At 48.7% G+C, this 18,408-nt stretch overlaps 1 protein-coding gene across 3 annotated transcripts in view; it reads right to left on the reverse strand.

Annotated features, from left to right (window-relative positions):
* The window catches only part of ANP32A (acidic nuclear phosphoprotein 32 family member A), a 38,109-nt gene that overhangs the window by 16,206 nt on the left and 3,495 nt on the right, over positions 1 to 18,408 (reverse strand). Inside the window, exon 1 of one of the 3 annotated variants that reach the window (XM_043470905.1) lies at positions 18,328 to 18,384. The exons of the other annotated variants lie outside the window; for them this stretch is intronic. Within the exon in view, the coding sequence (XP_043326840.1) occupies positions 18,328 to 18,369 (42 nt within the window). The 5' untranslated portion in view covers positions 18,370 to 18,384. Of the gene's footprint in view, positions 1 to 18,327; positions 18,385 to 18,408 lie in introns of those variants that run through there. 3 annotated transcript variants of the gene reach the window in all.

Genomic DNA, 18,408 nt, shown 5'->3' on the forward strand with positions numbered 1-18,408 from the left:
GTCTCTTATAACACACCAGGATCATAAAAACAGCCCCCAGGGCTCAAGGTGTTGGATTTCCAATGTGGGAGCCTGGCACCACCCGTCTGACGCCTGCCACCTCACAGGACAGCTGGGAGCAGGCATCTCAACTCATGGAGTTGTTCAGCCTGCTCTACAGTCCTGTGGTTCATAAAACTTCCACGATTATCCAACAGTCACAGCACTGGCCCTTTGCAACAGAAGACCCCGAGGAGACAAGAGCAAGGCCCAGAGGGCAGAGGGGTACATCTGACACGACCTTCCCAAAACGCTGCTTTGATCACGTCAAGTCCTGTCACTCCTTGTCCACAAGCCTCTAATGGTCACGGGAGTCCACTGTCAAATCCAGAGGAGGATCCCCAGCCCCCCGAACATCAACGCCTCCGACTAAAACCCTGTGCCTCTTTCAGGCGTGTCCCTGCCTCCCCCTCTGCCAGCCTCCCTGACTTCCCGCAAATACGGTGACACCACCTGCTGCTCCCTTCCCATGTTACACTTTACAAAGGGCTCTCCAGGTATTACGCTTCACTGAACCCGCTGGCAACTGGATCCCACCCCAGGGACACCCGCCCCCCACGCCCGTCCACCCACCAGGGTCCTCTGGGAGCCGCAGCTCGGCCACAGGATGCCTGGCCGTCTCTCCTCCTGTGGTCTCTCCTCCCAACAGTCTTGCTGAGGTCTGAGGTCTCAGTGTCCCCTGCTGGTGCCCTGCCCAGAGGGGCTGGCTAAGTAGTCAAACTGGACTGGGTCACTTGCGAGGAAAGGGTGGAGTAGGGGAGGGAAATAGTTCTGACCCTTCATTCACTTTTGAAAGCAAAGCACCCGGCTAACTCCACTGGGGCAAATCAACAAAAGGTACAAAAATGGCTTCCTGGGCCCCTAAACCAATTTCCAGGGATTTCAGCCCAGCTGGGCTGGGACCACTTGTGGAAATCCCACCAAGTCCTCAGTCAGCAGAGTCTGAAAAGAGAACACGGCTCAGGGTCTCTGCCATGGGTCTGGTGTGGACAGTGACAGCTACCCACTCCCCAGGTACCAAGTGGGTGAATGGTCTGCAAACAGAAAATAATTCATTTCCTTAGCTTCATCACACGGTGATCCATAGGCCGGCAGTTCACAGCTCCCGCCGCCCAGCCCTGGCAAGCAGCACAGCCCACCTAAGACGACACCACACCTTCAGACACAGGGCTAGCCACCTCCCACAGCCCTTCTATGGGCCTCTGCCTAACTTCCAGCTGGCTTTAGAAAAGTGCTTCAGAGAACCAAAGGACCCATCATCACACCTCTGGGGAACCACTGGATCTAATCCAGCTCCTCGGGCAACTGACAAAGCCAGGTGGAAACCAGCCCTGTGACTTACCCAGGGTCACAGAGCCCACCATGGAACTGAACCCTGGACCATTCTTATCCTCCTAACTTAGGGCCCACACCCCAAAGTCGCAGGTTTCTCCATGGTGATCTCCTTGCAGCAAGAGGAAACAGAGGAGGAGAAAGAGAACAGCTGTTAGGAAAAGAGCCCCAGGCCTGAACCTGACCCTCTTTGTGCCTGGCCTGCCTCCCCACGTGGCCCAGGAGGGCTGGCAGGGCAGAAGAGGTGGGGGAGGCTCAGTAGACTCGGAGAAGAAGCCCTCGACCTTGGCCTCCTTCCCTGCCACCTCTACCCAAACGACAGCCGCGTTGGCAATGACTGGAGCCGAGCAAACACCGAGGCACGGAGGGCCTCGCGTCCAACCACCGACCGGAAACCGCTGATTTGGGCAGAAGTGGGCACCAATCATGCAAGAAAACCTGAGGCTGAGGACCGAAAGTTTTCTCTATCCAAGACCACAAAGCAAATTAGCCAAGGGTCACACATAAGAAGCGATCTAATCTCTTTCTCCCTTAGAGAAATGGCAGCTTGCCTTAGTCTGGAAATTAAGCGCTTGTGGTAAAAGTATTGGTGACGGAAGTGCAGGAAAGGCTAAGGAGTAATGTTAGTTCCATATGCCACTAGCTGGAAGGGGGAACACGGAAGAGCAAGGACGGAATGGGAGCCGAGCGGCGGGTGGGAGGAGGCGAGAGGGCTGGATCATGGAGGGAGAGGAGGAGAAAGACAGACACTGGGAAGAGGACACGGGCAGCCAAGAAGGGCAGAGAGGAAGAAATCAAAGGCTCCGTGGGTTTTGCTTTACTTCCAGAGTTCCAGCCTCTTCACCTCGATCTTGGTGGTAGAACTTTGCCCGTATTGACTGCTTTTTTAAAAAAATACAGTACAGGTTGAATTCACTGCTTTTCACAGATTTATAGCTGCTTTAATCTCGAAATGCCAAAAACAAAGACAAAACCTAAAAACCTTTATGATTCTTAAAGAGTTAGGGAGGGGCTGGACAAAGAGACGATGTAAAAAGAAGAAAAAAAAAAAAGTCTAGGGACTTCCATAGTGGTTCAGGGGCTAAGAACCTGCCTTTCCATACAGCGGACCTGGGTTTCACCTCTGCTAGGGGAACTAAGATCCCACTTGCTGTAAGTCAAGTGAGCCTGCATGCTGCCACTCCTGAGCCTGAATGCCACGACGAGAAAGTCCGGGCGCTGCAACAGAGCACACATGTGCCAACTAAGACTCGATGTGGCCCAAAATAAACAAACAAACAGAATAATATTTAAAAAAAAAGAGCCTAGAGATTTTACTCTTCATCACAAGGTCATAAAGAAGCTCCCTGCCAAGGCGGTTAACACAGACAAGGCCGCCCCTGGTTGTGGTGACAGAAACAAGGCAGGTGGACTGAGGGTCCTCGTTCAGGGTCCCAGAACATTCTGCTCTGACGGGACCAAACCTTAAGTTCCAACGCCTGAAACAAACCTGAGGAAGGCGACAAGGGTGGGGAGCCTTCTGAAAACCGTGACACTGGAAGAACAATGGAAGGAACCGGTGATGTTTAGGCCAGAGCTGAGGTAGACTCATGATAGCTGACTCTCCAACTGTTTAAAGGAGTGAGTCCTCTGCAAACACATTTATTCTGTGTTCTCCAGCGGCTCAAGAGCCAAGATCAGTGTGCAGGAACTACAAACAGGCAGTTTTCAAGCCCAGCGTAAAACACAAGAGGGTATTTAAATCTTTACAGCTGTCCCACAAAAGAAAGGGCTGCTCTAAAAGAAAAAAAAAAAAATCAGTGAGTCCCCTGTCCCCTCCACTGTGTACACATACACGTTGGAGGCTGCTCAGTGACTGCAAAGAACTGTACACATAAACAGCACTGAACAATTATTAAATGAATTAATAATATTGTGTAACAAAGCTCTGCAAAGAGATGAGCCTCGGGTCTTTTCACCTCTTAAAATGCTATTACTTAATGTTCAGGCCCGATTTACTCATTCAACAATATTTACAGAGTATCTGTCAGATGCTGGGCACCCGTCGTAGGCAGTGCCCAGACAGCAGTGGCCAAACCTGGGTGCCTAGCACATGGATTTACCATCTAGCGGGAAGTGAGATAATAAGACAATATGTGTATATGTCTATACTCGCTGTTGTTGCTCAGTCGTTAAGTTGTGTCTGACTCTTTTGGGAATCCATGGACTGCAGCCCTCCAGGTTCCTCTGTCCATGGGATTTCCCAGGCAAGAATACTGGAGTGGGTTGCCATTTCCTTCTCCAGGGGATCTTCCTGGACTAGGGATTGAACCCATGTCTCCTGCATTGGCAGGTGAATTCTTTACCAGGGAGCCACTTGGGAAGCCCATATGTCCATATACAACATATATAAATGCTCCAAAGGGGGAAAAAAAGAAAGAACCACAACCGTGATGAGGGAAAAGTTTACAAAGTCTACCAGGGAAGGCCTATCTGAGCTTAGCGTTCACTGGGGACTTGAAGCCAAGTGAAAAGAGGGCAGAGGGAACAGCCTGGGAAAAGAACCCAAGCAGGGGGCTTGCTTGGTCCTTTTGGGGAACGGCTAGGACAACAGGTGGTGGGAACAGAATTTGTGGAAGAGAAGGAAAGTGGTGGGAAGAAAGCCACTGTCACACGCACTCATGCACACCCATGGACATTCTACACCTAACTGGTGAAGGATGATGGATTTCACAAGCAACAGAAGGCAGAACTAGAACTGTCTGAACCACAGCAATGGCAGTAAGACCCAAGAGCTGACCATAAGCCAAGATTTCTTTTGCTCTTCCTTAGAGGAAAAACAGAGTGTTAGTCAGGATTGTGCTCACCCAATGTCTCCAGTATACCTGCTGCCTTGGCTATACCCCTGGGAAATAGCCTATGGCAGAAGGTTTTGCTTATGAGCGTGTGGGTGCATAAGAAGTAGTTAGAAAATGTGGTTTCGTTCCAGGCTTTAACATTCAGAACTGTGTGGCTTAATTTCCTCATCTGTAAAATGGGGAGAAGAATATCCCTAAAAACCCCACAGGTCTCTGTGGGACCAGATGAGGTAAACCGTGGTGTCCCGGAGGGCACAGGGAGGAATTTTACAAGCAAGTTTTGTACCCAGAACTTGGCACCCCAGGGAGCTGAGAGGAGGTGTTATGTAGCTCTGATTTCCCCACACTGCCTTGCACTTAGCTAGCAATAAATGTTTGCTGAACTGAAAAGCATAAAAATAACCTGGGAAAACATTCTGCCATTTTTTCCTTCCTATTAAATGGTAGCACTTTGCCAGAATGCTCAGAACAGTCTCTCTTCTCGGAGATCCTTCACTTTGGGGGAAGAACCAACTGAGTCACATCAGGGCAGAGTGTTCAGAGGATAAAGTCCCAGGATGGGGACGGGAACAGGTCTGACTCCTCTGCAGAAGGCTCCTGGCTCTCTGTGTCACCCCAGGCTTTCTCCAACAGCCTGAGCTGATCCAGGTCCAGGCCACCAATGGAAGAAGGGACTGCAGACTAGGATAGGGTCGGCAGCTCTTGGAAAAGCCCATGAAAACCAGAGACACACAACATATACAACATGCCATCCAGATGAAGCCTTGATCTAATCAAACTGCCTTGATGCAGACAGGGAGAGAGAAGACCAGATACACAGAACAGCTGAAGTCATTTCCATTCTTTCTTTTTCAATAAGTAACACATTCATTCTAAAGGTCTCAAAACCAAAAAACATAAGATACACAGTTCATTCTCCCTTCCATCCTGTCCAATTAACTATTAAGTATCCTTCCAGAGTTTGTTTACATACGTACAAATTCAGAATCTTATTTTTCTCTCCCAAATTAGCATATTATATATTGATCTTTGCCTTGCCCTTTTCCATGAAGTTTGTGTTATATATCTTTTGCTGTAATGTTGCAATATAGATAAGTTGGCACATGTCATTTTGCATTCATCCAGCTTATTAACAAATGAGATGGAATCAAGACCCCACTTCTGATCTGCAGGGCAGCAGTCGTGGAGACTCGGGAGTTCTAGAATCTAATGGGCTCACCACTGTACCCATGTGGACAAGTTATCTCGCCTCCAGCTACTCAATACTACTACTTAGAACCTGCCAAATGCTACTAGTTGCACCAGGCTCCAGTGGTAAAGATATCCTTCCCTTTTGCCTCCAGTGTCCAGTGTGGGATGGACAGGCAGAAGGGACCACTACAGCACCCAGAAGCAACTTTAGTGTGCCTCAAAGGCCATCTGACCTCTGTGGGCTTATCTCGCTATCTGGTAACGGGGTGGCCACATCTGCACCTTAGGGGATATTTAAAGGATCAAAACATAGTATCTGCCAAGTACCTGACATGAAGCAAGGCTTGGAGCAGGTGCTCAACAAAGGACAAGTCTAACTCCTGTCACAGGAGGAGTCTTGCTGATGGCAAGGACAGCAAGCTGTTCTAGGCAAAAAACACAGCGCTGCCATGCCGTTCACCACACTTGCCTTATAGGAGGCTGGAAGGCACTATTAGTTTCTGAGGCAGCACTCAGGCCCCTAATTATGTCTTAGCCCACTTTTCTTGGAAAATGGTTTGGCTTTCTCCCACTTTCCAGACTCTCTTTCATAGTTTGAGGTCTCCTGGGTATGGCCCTCATTTGTGTGCACAAGCTCTCCTGTTTGAAGTACATTCAGAGTGGCCAGACACAAATATATTTGTTAAGGCCCTGGCACAGAAAGGCAAGGATAGGCACGTGGAAAGTTGATTTTCCTGGGATTTCACTGACAGTGATATAAAATAATCATTTAAACAGAAAAAAATCTAAGGAGGAAAACCACTGAAACTCACATTTGTTTTGTTTACTCTGAAATGTGTTCTCTTTCACAATAATACACTTTAAAAAAAACCCAGAAATTCTGGCATCATCTGTTTTGCTTTCCTGGGGGAACAAATGCAGCAGACTTTATAACAGAAAAATAAATGGAAGTCAGGAGTCTAGAGTAGTTCCATATTAGCAGCAGCTAAGAGGAGGCAAGAGGTCAAAGTTAAGATGCAAGGTTTCATGCACTACTGTGACGCCAATGACATGGCTTTGCACCCAGCACAGCTCCTCAGTACTATGTGACCTTGAGCTAGTTCACTAGCTTTCTGAGCCTCACTCCCCTCCTCTGCTAAAGTGGGAATAACCTCATTTTGCAGTGTTTCTTTACAGATTAAATAAGAATAAATGAGTATCTATGTACCAGACACCGTTAACAGTTAAAAGCAAACAAAACACATAGAAAAGATATTACTTTCAATACTTAGCAAAAAAAGATGAAAATCTAGTGCCTTTAATTTGGAAGCTTAAAGCAGAACAGTAGGCATCAAATTATCCAGCCCCCCTAATACTGGGACGCCAGGCTCCTAACAGGCTGATTAATGAAGTCTTACTTCACCAGAAGCTCCTTTCATATTCATGCAAGACGCCTGCTTCCAGATGAAAACTCTCAGCCAATTAAAGCTCATCACGGTCCTTGGGAGAGGTGGGTCACAGCTGGATTTGTGACCTAACTGTGGGTTTCGCGATCTAAAATAAGCCCCGGGACCTGTGAGTCCTGCCTTACCACCCTTCATCAGAGGGTTTGGCAGGGTCTCCTTCTCCCACCCAAAGGCATCTGGCCCAACAAATCAAGTGGGAGGGCCTGAGAGGTCCAGATGGAATCCAAAACGTAGCAATAGGGCCCCTCAAGAAACTATTTCAGAAGGATGGAGAGAAGGTGTGCTAGGCAGGGAGAGCTTGTGGCTACCCAAACAGGGCCACATCTCTGCCGAGACAGGAATAAGACCAGTTCCAGGTGGTGAGCCCGTGCCTGGGAGGCTGACTGGTGCTTACAGATGTTTCTGTTTCCCACCCCCCCACCCCAGCCATGAATGAGGAAATCAATCGACTACTGTTAATAAACATGATTTGGAAGTACCAATTTTTCAAAGTATGAGGGTCAGCTGGCTTGGGGAAAGGCCTAAGGTTGTCACTCTTTTGTATCATGTTATTAGCTCGTGAATTGGCATCTTAACCTCACTAGGTCTCAGCAAGCCACTAGTCTCTAGCAAGATGATTCGTAGATACTTTCAGATGGAACATTCTAAGGTTCCGGCTCCTGGGGGCCAGAAGTCTAGTGTAGGTTACCTGAGTCTCTGTCAAATGCCACCTCCTCAGGGAAGCCTTCCTGGATTACTTATCTCCTTTAACACAGCTTTATCTGTCTCCATGGGACCTGTCACAGGAGCAGTCACACCTCTGTCTGGCTTATTGATGGTCTCCCTCTATGGAGTGGAAGCCCGACGTGGGCAGCCCAGATAATGTCCTTCTCCTGTTCACTGCTGTATCCAGAATGCTCAGGACAGAACCCAGCACACGGTGGGCATGCCATCAATACTGTGAGTGAAAATGAATGACCCTGCAGTGTTTTCCATCTGCAGATCTCTCTCTCACAACCCTTGTTAACAGGGACTAGCCAGCCAGCACTGCTCACCATCAGAGATATCTGGAGCCACAGCGAGCCTCCAGGGGCTAGCAAGCCATGTGCCCAATACAAGTCTGGCTTCCAGCACAGTGGACACCTTAGACCAGGATCCAGATCCCACTGGAGTTTAAGGCCAAGGGTCTGGCTCAGAGGTGCTTTTTCACTTTCACCTCTGACTTTCCTGGGTGGCCACTCCTGACAATGACCACTCTGGCCACGGGAACTGAGAGGAGATGGCCGAGTGCTGCAGAGGCCAGCTGTCTGCTCTGAACCAAGTACTCCCTTGGTTTTAAGAAGCCAGAGTGCCACTTCTGCTCCCGGACCGGCTGCTTTCCCCCAACACTGCAACCCCGGAGGGTCCTACCCGAGAAGCCTCCCCAGGCTCCTAGACCACGCCTCAACGTACAGCGCTCGTCTCCAAGACACACAGAGGCATGTCTGCAACAGAGCCGCAAGCTAGACGGGGGCTCAGAGGAGAACCACTCATTATGGCAGCAGGCCAGCCTCTGCAGAGGCTGAAGGATCAGGCCTCCCAGACAGCGGAGGAGCTCCACTCAAGTCCACGCCTGCCCACTCTCCCTGGGCACCAGGGTACACCCGAATCCCCACGGGGAAGGGGAAACATGCAGCAGGGCAAGGAATGCCCCGGTGACTGCGATGGCCTGTTCCTGGCCCTCCATGTGGAACAGGCCCCTGTGCCAGAACAGACAGATCCTCCCACCAGCTGCCAGGCGGGAGAGGCTGGAGGCCATATGACATCATCACAGCGCCTTCCCAATGCACCCAGCTGCAGGCGAGCTGTGCTGGGCTCTGCAAACCCTCAGTGCTGCCCTCCAACAGGGGGACTAAAAAGACACTGACCAATCCAAGGAGAGATGGGCCACCATGTGCACCCCAAGGAGGTGATCCCAGACTTAGTGGAAAGCCAAACACTGCTGCGTGACCTAGAAATCCTGGGGACTTGTACATCTCGACATCACCTGGGATGGACTCAACTTCCTCCCCTGCTTCCAGTGAGCCAAGGAAGACTTCCTGGAGGAGACTTCTCAGGAGCTGTTTGAAGGAAAGATGAAGGCCTGACCCAGAGGTCTGTAGCTAGGATGGAAGGTGAGAGGCGGGAGGGGCTGCTGACACACAGCACTCCGCGTAGAGAGCCCTTAACCCCAACCCCTGAGATGGGAAGGGGGAGCCTGGAGCAGGGGATGTCACTCTACCCCACCTCAACAAGAAACTGGGGGCTTGGTCCCTTGCCTGGGGCCCCTCCTGCCCTCGCCCACTGCCTGACAGCTCCAAGTAAGGTCTCCTTCTGAGGCGGGCAAAGACAGCACTCCCAAGTACTCCCACCACACACAAGCTCAGACACCAAGCAAGGACGGCTGGCCCCCCTCGTTCCAGCAGCTCAATCAAGCCCAGGCTGGTTAGAATCTACGAACCTTTAGGGGTGGCCCACCTGGCATAAACCTTATTTCTTTTGGTCCTGACAACAGCCCCTGGGAAGAAAGTGTTAGTCCCATTTACATATGAGGCAACTGAGGCTCAAAAAAGTGCCCTGCGATCGATCCTCCAGCCACTGGGCTCAGCAATCCCCATGTGGCTCAGTGCGTCTGACTGATGGCCCTCTGGTTCTCTCTTTACAAAATGCCCACTGGCCTTGGTCCCTGGAGATCAAGGATGGGCCAAGTCCAGCCTTGCACAATAAATTCCACTTAGCACTCAGCAGCCTCATGAGTACAAGTAAATGAAAACTCACAAGTGTGATGAGCAGGAATGTGGGCACGTGTGAGATTTGTGTGGCCACGGTGGGTGGCGAAGTGTGGGACCCGGGGGCGGGGGGAAGATTAGCAGGCCAAGGACTGGGTACCAACACTCCAGTAGCTTAAATCCTGCACCCTCTTTCCTGTTTTCTGCGCTCCATTTTGCTCTCTTTCAACCACTTAAGTTTACCTCTTCCCACCTGCTGTGAAGCTCCACACCCTGCCTCAATGTGGTAGCTCCCAACCGCATTTCAAAGCCCCTTTAGAGGACTCTAAAAATACACAGACTGGGCACCACCCTCAGAGACTGATTCTGTAACGGGGTAGACTCTAGGAATTTCTCAAAATGCTCCCCTGGTGGTTCTGATACACAGCTGGGGCTGAAATCAGCCTTACCAACCACACACCTTTCCTCCTGCCTAATGGGCTGTGTTACATACACCTCCCAACTCTACTCCTGCATCATTCTGGATGCTGCGGACATAGCCCATGCCAGTGGGCTCCCCTCACCCTCCCCTCCACAGCCACACCATGTACACCTGTGGGTCAGACAGTAGCTCAGGTGGAAGCTGGTTACATTACATGGCTGAGTCTCTCCCCAGGATGCACGCCCCGCAAGAAATCTACAAGTAATCCCTTTAAATTTACTGTAAGAGTTGCACTCCCCACCAGCCCTCTCTCTCGCTCAGGCATCTCTTGCACCTTCTGCAAGAGGCATTAGAATCCACCGATGCAGACCTTCAGGGCACTTCTGACTGTAGAGTCCCACCCAACCCTACTGAAGTGTTCCCCAGAAACACACAGGAACACCGGCAGACCTCTCTCGTCCAGGGTTCCCTCGGTCCTCCAAGCCTGCTCTTCCTGCCTGCAGATTCTTTGACTCATTTCCAGCCTGCGGGTAGGTAGGAGAAAGCCTCCTTCCCCTGCACTGACCAGCTGAAATCTATGGCTGATAAAAATTCTCTCACCTCAGACACTTGCGGGCTTTTCTAAGCATCTGCAGGAGCAGCCCAGGGGTGTTTTACAGAACCAAGAAGACCCGAGGGAGCCTGGATGGGCCTGTGCACACGGTCTGGGCAGGCAGAACCCAGGTTACACGCAACAATGGATCCCCGAGCACACAGACACATGCATTTCTTGTATGGTGTGAACCTTGGTAACCAAAATTACAAATAAAGTAAGCAATCGATTGGAGGAGTGGTCTCCTAAGTGGACGATCCTCAGACATTCCACTGGGGTACTTGGGGTTTTAATATTTTTTAACTTTTTAATTTTTTGGTGTTATTTGACAATGTACATATTTATAGGTAGTGTAGTGAATGCGTGCTCAGGCCCTGCAGTGATATCTGACTCTTTGCAACCCTACTGAACGTAGCCCACCACGCTCCTCTGTCCACGGAGTTCTCCAGACATGAATACTCAAATGGGTTGCCATTTCCTTCTCCAGGGGATCTTCCAGACCCAGGGATCGAACCTGGGTCTCCTGCACTGCAGGTGGACTCTTTACCGCTGAGCCACCGGGGAAGTCCAGTGTATGTGAATAATTCCTAACTAAAAGGCAGACATACCGGGGCCGGGACTCAGGTTCAGATTTACTGACACAGGATATAAAACCCAGAAAAATGTGAGGACCGCTGGGCTGAGAAAGTGTGAATCAGCCCTGCAGAGGCAGGAGCTCACAGCGACCCAAGAAAACCTGACACCAAACCTGGTGATGTTTCAGATGCTTTGTTTCAGCGGCTCCATGCTTGACTCACCAGACCGTGGGTGATGAAGATGACAAGAACGTGCAAGGACCACGGCTCCTTCTCTCAACCAGCACTTCTACAATGCCCGACACGTGCCAAGCGCAGTGCTGAGCCCAAACAGGCCCCTTCAAGCATGCAGTCTACCGGCTACAAGGGGACAGAGATGCTATTTTGAACACTCACATGCAGGAATGCCTAATTACAAACTGAAGCTCTTTGAAGGCAATTTCTGTAAGAGTTTTAGAACAAAAGAACGAGACCGACAGCTGAGGAGGGTTGGAGAGATGATTAGCTGCTAAGGAAGTGATGGGGGCAGTCCCCATGAGTAGATTTGAGGGCATAAACGGTGGCAAGTGGGGCCAGTGCAGTGCAAGCGGGGGTGGGGGGCAGGGTGAGGAAAAAGATGAGAGCAAGAGGCAGACCACACAGGACCCTCACAGGTCTTACTAAAGCTTTTGGGCTTTAAACTAAAGAGAACGGTGTACTGTTAAGTACAGGGTGACACGATTACAGCTGCATTTTGCTAAGATCATTCTGACAAATTTGAGGCCTGGCTTCAAGAGGGCTGTGTGCAGGGGCAATCTGCTGGTAAGCAGTAGAGAGTGCTATTTTGAATCGACAGGATCTGTGATGGATATAAAGATCACATGTGTGCATGTGGGGGGATGGAGGAGGCTGCAGAGGTCATGGGTTTCCACTGGACATGCTGAATGTGGGGTACGGTGGGGACACTCAGGGGGAGACACTAGGTGCATCCTGAGCTCAGCCAAGGGGTCAGATCAGAGATGTTAACAGTAAACACCAGACCCCAGAAGGACAAAGCACCTGTAGCTGTCAGTGGGGAAGAACAAGATTTTTGTGAGGACAGGGAATACAAAACGAGAGAGCACTCAGGGCCTGGGCTTGACTGGATCCAATACTTCATGTCTGCAGAGGACAGCGAAAGGACCCCAGAAACTGAGGAGTGGCCAAAGCCATAGGAGGGATGTTGGAGAAACGGAGAGGTAATGGGGAACATACCTCATGAACATCAAGGGTGGGAATACTGCTGCTGAGGAATCATAGAAAAGACGACAGTGAAGGCTTCTGGGATTGGGGGAGCTGTTTAGAAAGCCAACCAGACTGAGGAGGCTGAGGTGTGAGAGAAGGTAGAGACAATTCAGGAAGTTTGAATGTCAAAGGGAAGAGAGATGGCCAGTAGCAAGAGTGAGCCAAAAGATCAAGGGATGTTTGCTAAGACGGGAGAAACATCCCAAGCTTGAGAAGGATCCAAAGGAGTAGCTAGGCACCCAGGAGGAAAAAAAGGTAACTGAAGGGCAGGCCCAGGTGAGACCCAAAGGACAGCTGGGCTGGGCACAGGTTTGGTCTAGAAATTTCTTGGGAAACCTGGAGGTTTCCACTTTCTCTGTGAGAGCAAAGTAGACATACTTTTCTGCTGGCTGGGAGGCACAGAGAGAGTGGAGGGTCGGTGGGCAGTTTGAGGAGGACAGTCTGAAACAGTTGCTGGCGGTAATGACCAGGCGTGTCCAGGAAAAGGGCAAGTTGAAACTACTTGGAATTCAGTGCTGGGGCTGTTCCTTGACATGTAGATGCTATAACTACACAGAGAAACAACACATTCACTGTTGAACTGCTTGTGGGGAAAAACAACTTCTGGCAAGTTTGAATCTCTAGCATCTAACCTCTTTTCCCATTGAAACAAATGTTACTCTTTGATATGTCTGTTGATAATGTAAGCTTTTTTTTTTCTAAGTCAACGCCAACTGTGGTATTCCAGCAGAAAAGACCATAACAACAATGACATCTAACATTTATTGTATGCTTACTGTGTGCCAGACTGGGTGGTAGGTGCTATTACATCATCATTTACAGAGACGAGCAGGGAAGGTACTGTGACGTGGAGGGCTTGCCCAAGGGCTGGAAGTGGGGGCTACAAGTACACACCCAGGTCATCTTGGGGAGAGCAGGGGCCAAGTGCACCCCTCACCCTGGAAATGTTCGAGCCCCCAGGCACCCAGTGCCGCACACTGGAGTGGTGGAGGGCAGCAGCAGGTAAGCAGAGAGAATGGGGTGGAGGAGCATGCTTGGCGGAGGGTTGCTGACACATTCAGGACACTTGGGAGGCATCCATCCAGGCGGGAACTTAGGACTGCTGTTGTCTAGTCACTTAGTTGTCTCTGACTTTTTGTGACCCCATGGACTGTAGCCAGCCAGGCTCCTCTGTCCATGGAATTTCCCAGGCAAGAATTCTGGAGCGGGCAGCCACTTCCTTCTCCAGGGGATCTTCCTGACCCAGGGATCGAACCCATGTCTCCTGCATTGGCAGGTGGGTTCTTTACCACTGAGTCAATTTAGGATAGTGACTCCATAACGCTGGGAGAAGGTGAGGGTTGGGAACGAGTTAAGGAGAGCAGCTTGAGAACATGGGACCCAAGATGAGCTGGCTTAAAAGCAGGAGGAATCACTACTGACTCTTGGTGGAGAGATTTTACAAAGCTGCAAATGGCATTCCCATCACCTTCCCCCAAAATCAAACCACAAAATATTTGTGTGAAGGAAACTTAATATTCATCTTTAACCATCTTTCAAACATTAACAAGTAATGAAATCAATTTACAGGTTAAAGCCAGCACTTTTTTTTTTTTAATGAATAGAGAAGTGTTTTATCCATAAAGGAGTATACTGTCAGCTTTTCAGATAGCCTGTGTATGTACACACATACTATAAAACATTTACTATAGGAATGAAAAGCTTGAAAGTCACTGATCTCACTCAAAATTCCCATTTTAGAGTGGAGAAAACAGAGGCCCAGAGAGGACAAACAACTTGTTCAAGTTAGTTAATACCAAATCAGAGTAACACCCAAGACTCTAATAGTTCTCTGGTAATTTCCTCACCAAACCGGAATCTCCAAAGGCAAATTTCTCTGGGAAAGACAGCCCAGACTTTAATCCACATTAAAGTCATAGTGGGGTAAGTAAACTGATCTCTTAGATCTGCTGCCGGAGAGAAGTTTTGGTAAAGAAAGCAACAGATGGGTGCACCAGGGCATCTGCTGAGTCGAAACAAAATAAATTTGCCCGAAAACACAAAGGTTGCAGGGTGTGGCCAATAGACGCTGGATGGGGCCCACTGCTGGTGAACAGATACATGTTATCTGACTTCACAGGCTTCACGGTAACAAATGTCATCAGGACAACTGGTTCTATGCAAGCTGCTTCCAGTCTGGGAAGGGGCCCAGGGCCACTTTGCTCATCTACCTTCAACCCATTTTATTAAATGAGAAGTTTGGAATAACAGATGCCTTCACAATTCTCCATCTCTGGCAGACTCCATTTCTTTAATGAAAACATCACTGCTGGGTATTTATCATCTGTCATTATTTCAATATATGTAATATAAGATTCAGACTCAGGTCACTATTTCTTTACTTGCTTGTGGGAGGAAGGCAGTGTGATGGGGTACCAGGGAAGGGTACTTTCCAGGAGATTAGAGTACTAGCTAGAATAGAGGGCAGACAGGTCAAAATGTGTGTGTGTTGCCAGGGAGGGCATGGCAGTGAACATCTCGAAGGGAGGACCCTGTCTGGACACCAAGTAATAGTGTAATAGAGTAATAGGCCTTCTCTTCACCAAGTCAGAAGACAGACTAAACAATTGGGTCAAAATCTTTCAACCAGGGCTTGTAACCACTCAGCAACAAGCTCTCTGCCCTTTTCCTAAGTGATACACTAGAGTAGAGGGCAGGCACGTGGAAAGGACACATCTGATGAACATCCTATACAATCTCCATAAAGGATATCCAATAGTTCTGAGGTTTTTTATTTCAATGTGGTAAAATTAATATTAAATAAAACTCTGGATGACCAGCCCCCAGAGTTCAATCAGGTGGCTGAAGGATTGTGTAAGTCCAGAGCAAGTCATCTTGAGAGGCTGGTGGTGCAGCAACTGCCCAGAGAGGAAACTGGGTCTGCTGTTCTTAAAGTACAGGCCACAGTTACGGGGACTGGGATCTGCGCTCTTAAGATTTATCACCTCCTCCCAAGGTCTGGCCAATCTAGCCATATCTTCATCAGCTCAGGCACAAGAGGCTACAGGTACAAAGAAGGGTTCTGGAACTCAAAACCACTTTGCTGCTGGTCTATCCCCAGGCAACACGCATGATGGAAGAGCAGCAGGCCCAAACTAGAGATTCCAGGATTATCTGTGCTTTTCAGTAAACTGTGCTCTGAGGGTCTGATGTCAGCCATCAAGTACACAGCTGTGGTACCTTCCAGGTCTCAAAACTCAAACCACTGCAATTAAAGTTCCTTCCTTCTACCTCTAAGAAGACATCTAAAACTTAAGAGTAACTATTTAACTACAAGACATGCAAAAGCCTTTTGATATATCCTGAATAGGCAAGATAAAGAATTTTGGTTGGTTACACTGAACAACTTATGGATAGAAGGGATGCTCAATTTTACACCAGCAACAAGTAGGATTTCTCTTCTTTTGCATGTTTATAGATCGAGGCAGATTTCTACTAGACATTAATGGCACATGTAAAAGGACTTGTAAAGACCCCTAAAGCACCACCCACATAAAATTAAAAAACTTAAGAATTAAAAAAAAATTTGAAACACCCAGATCAAAAGGTCCTTACCAACAATCTGTTAAACCAGGGATTACCAAATCTTTTCTGTACGGGGCCAGATAGTAAACTTCACCTAAAGGCAAAACTGACAATACTACATAGGCACTTTTTTATAATGAAAGAAAACAAATTTCCACAATTCTTTTATTGATAAAATTCAAAATATATAATGAGTACAATTCTTTTGGTAATAAAGGTCCAAGGAGACAAGTGGAATTCTTTGCAAGGGGGAAATGGGGATAACATTTCACTTAATTGGGATTCAAAGTGTTCCACATTATCAAACTGATTGCAGTGTTTACATGTACAAAGTATTCTTAGCTCACAATACAAAAACAGGCAGCTCACCCCAAACTTGGCAACGCCTGTACTAAACCAAGGCAGGAGACCCAGGTTCAATCCCTGGGTTGGGAAGATCCCCTTGAGGAGGGCATGGCAACCCACTCCCGTATTCTTGCCTGGAAAACCCCATGGACAGAGGAGCCTGGCAGGTTATCCACAGGCTCCCAGAGTCATACAGGACTGAGCACGCACGCATGTGCTTAAATCAGAGTCTAGGGGTGGGGCCAGGAATCTGCATTCTACATGCTCCCCAGGTGATTCTGGTGATGGGTCACATTTGAGACCCAATCAATTAAACAAAATTCAAAGTTCTTCCTTCTAACTAAAGGATCTCTGGTTTTACAGTAGGAGGAGAACCCAATTCTGCTCCGTACCAGCTGTTTGACTTTCTTTCAATCTGAATGATTCACCCTCACAGGAGAGGATGTCACCCTCCTTGGCTTACCCTTAAGGAGTCAAGTGATTAAGTGAGATGATCCAAGAAGTGTTATTGGTAAACTAGGTCTTGGAAACCAAGGACGTGCCAATTCTGTTTAGCTTTGTGTCTGCAGAAAGAGACTAATAAAAGTGGGGAAGCATTACAGGCACAATCCCCCATACATCACCGCATGACTGGCTCCTGCTTATCCTCTCATTACTCAAAATGTGTCCCCCAACACCTAAAAGCCCAGATTTCTTTCAGCCTAACCAGATGTGATGTGCTAACCCAATCTAGGGAAGTAGATGTTTGACTCCTCCTCTCCCCTCCCCAACCCAACCCCCATAAAATCCAGAGCACCTCCGATCCTGCCCACCCACCTCAGTATCTTCAACTAGGAAGCTGTCCAGTCTTCAAACTTTCACATAGAGTAGCACCATTTCAAAGCTTTTCCTCACTGTACCTTACAAGTAAGGGTGCTTCTGGGGAGGCAGTAGAGATTAGGGATGGAGTTTGAAGTTTGGCTGTGATAACATCTTTATGCCTCGATTTCCTGTGTTTATATAAGGATAGTAATAGTACCTGTCTCACAATGATGCTGTGGGGACTAAATTAATTGATTTGTGTAATCCACTCAGAGCTGTGCCAGGCATAGATGGGTGCTATACATGCATTAGTTATTATTATTGTTCTGTAAACTCTATAGAAACACAAAGTTGTACCTCATTGTACCCCAATATCTGAGAAATAAAACTATCACATACTGAGCACCTGAGGGCCAGATCAGGCCAGTTTTGTCAGTGACTTATTAAATAGGATTATTCCCATTTTACAGGTGAGAAAACCAAGGATCAAAGAGGTTAAGTTAACCTGCCTGAGATCACAGGGGCAGGTAAACTTATCTTACTTCTGTGGCAGGAGGAATTTAAACTCAGGCCTGTGTGGTTCTACTACCCACCACCCCTGTGAAGCTTAGGCTCAAAACTGCCATCAGCAGCAACAACCCAGTAACAAAACATAACTGACCATGACCATACAGAACTCACGCTCAATTTTCTGCCCCCGGATCCCTGGTAGGCTTGCACAAACTGGAGTTAGTATCAGGCTACTTGAACCCAATTAGGCAGTAAGTCAGTCTGGAAAACATCATGCGATGTATTCCAAAGGTCAAAGTTAAACCTGGCTTCCTGGGCAGCCTTGGCCGGCCACTGCCACGAAAGCTAGTCTCCATGCAGACGTGTACCAGGATTTAACCAGTGAGGTGCTTAACCAGCATGGGTATCAGCTTTAAAAAGTCCCAGAGAGATGTTGGCGACGCGGATGACTTGCCTGGCTCCGCAGTCAACAGCCAAAGAAAGGCAGTTGGAAAAAGATAACACTGACTTTTTAAAAACCAAGCCTCATTCCCTACTCTTCTCGGTTTAGGATTACATTTACTACTGTAGCCGCCCTCCCGCGGGCAAAAATAAAAGGGGGAGAAGCCGAGGAAGACCGAGAGGGCCTCCCCTAGCAGCCAGCAGGGCGCTGCAACACCCACCTGAAAACACGGAGCGCGACCTACCTTCCCGGAGAGCCCAGCCCCGAGGGCGTTTCCCCAACGCATCAACTCGTCCCTCCCGGGTAAGCGGCTGCTGTCCTTGGC

This window comes from Cervus canadensis, chromosome 6 (assembly GCF_019320065.1).
Source record: "Cervus canadensis isolate Bull #8, Minnesota chromosome 6, ASM1932006v1, whole genome shotgun sequence".
NCBI lineage: Eukaryota > Metazoa > Chordata > Mammalia > Artiodactyla > Cervidae > Cervus > Cervus canadensis.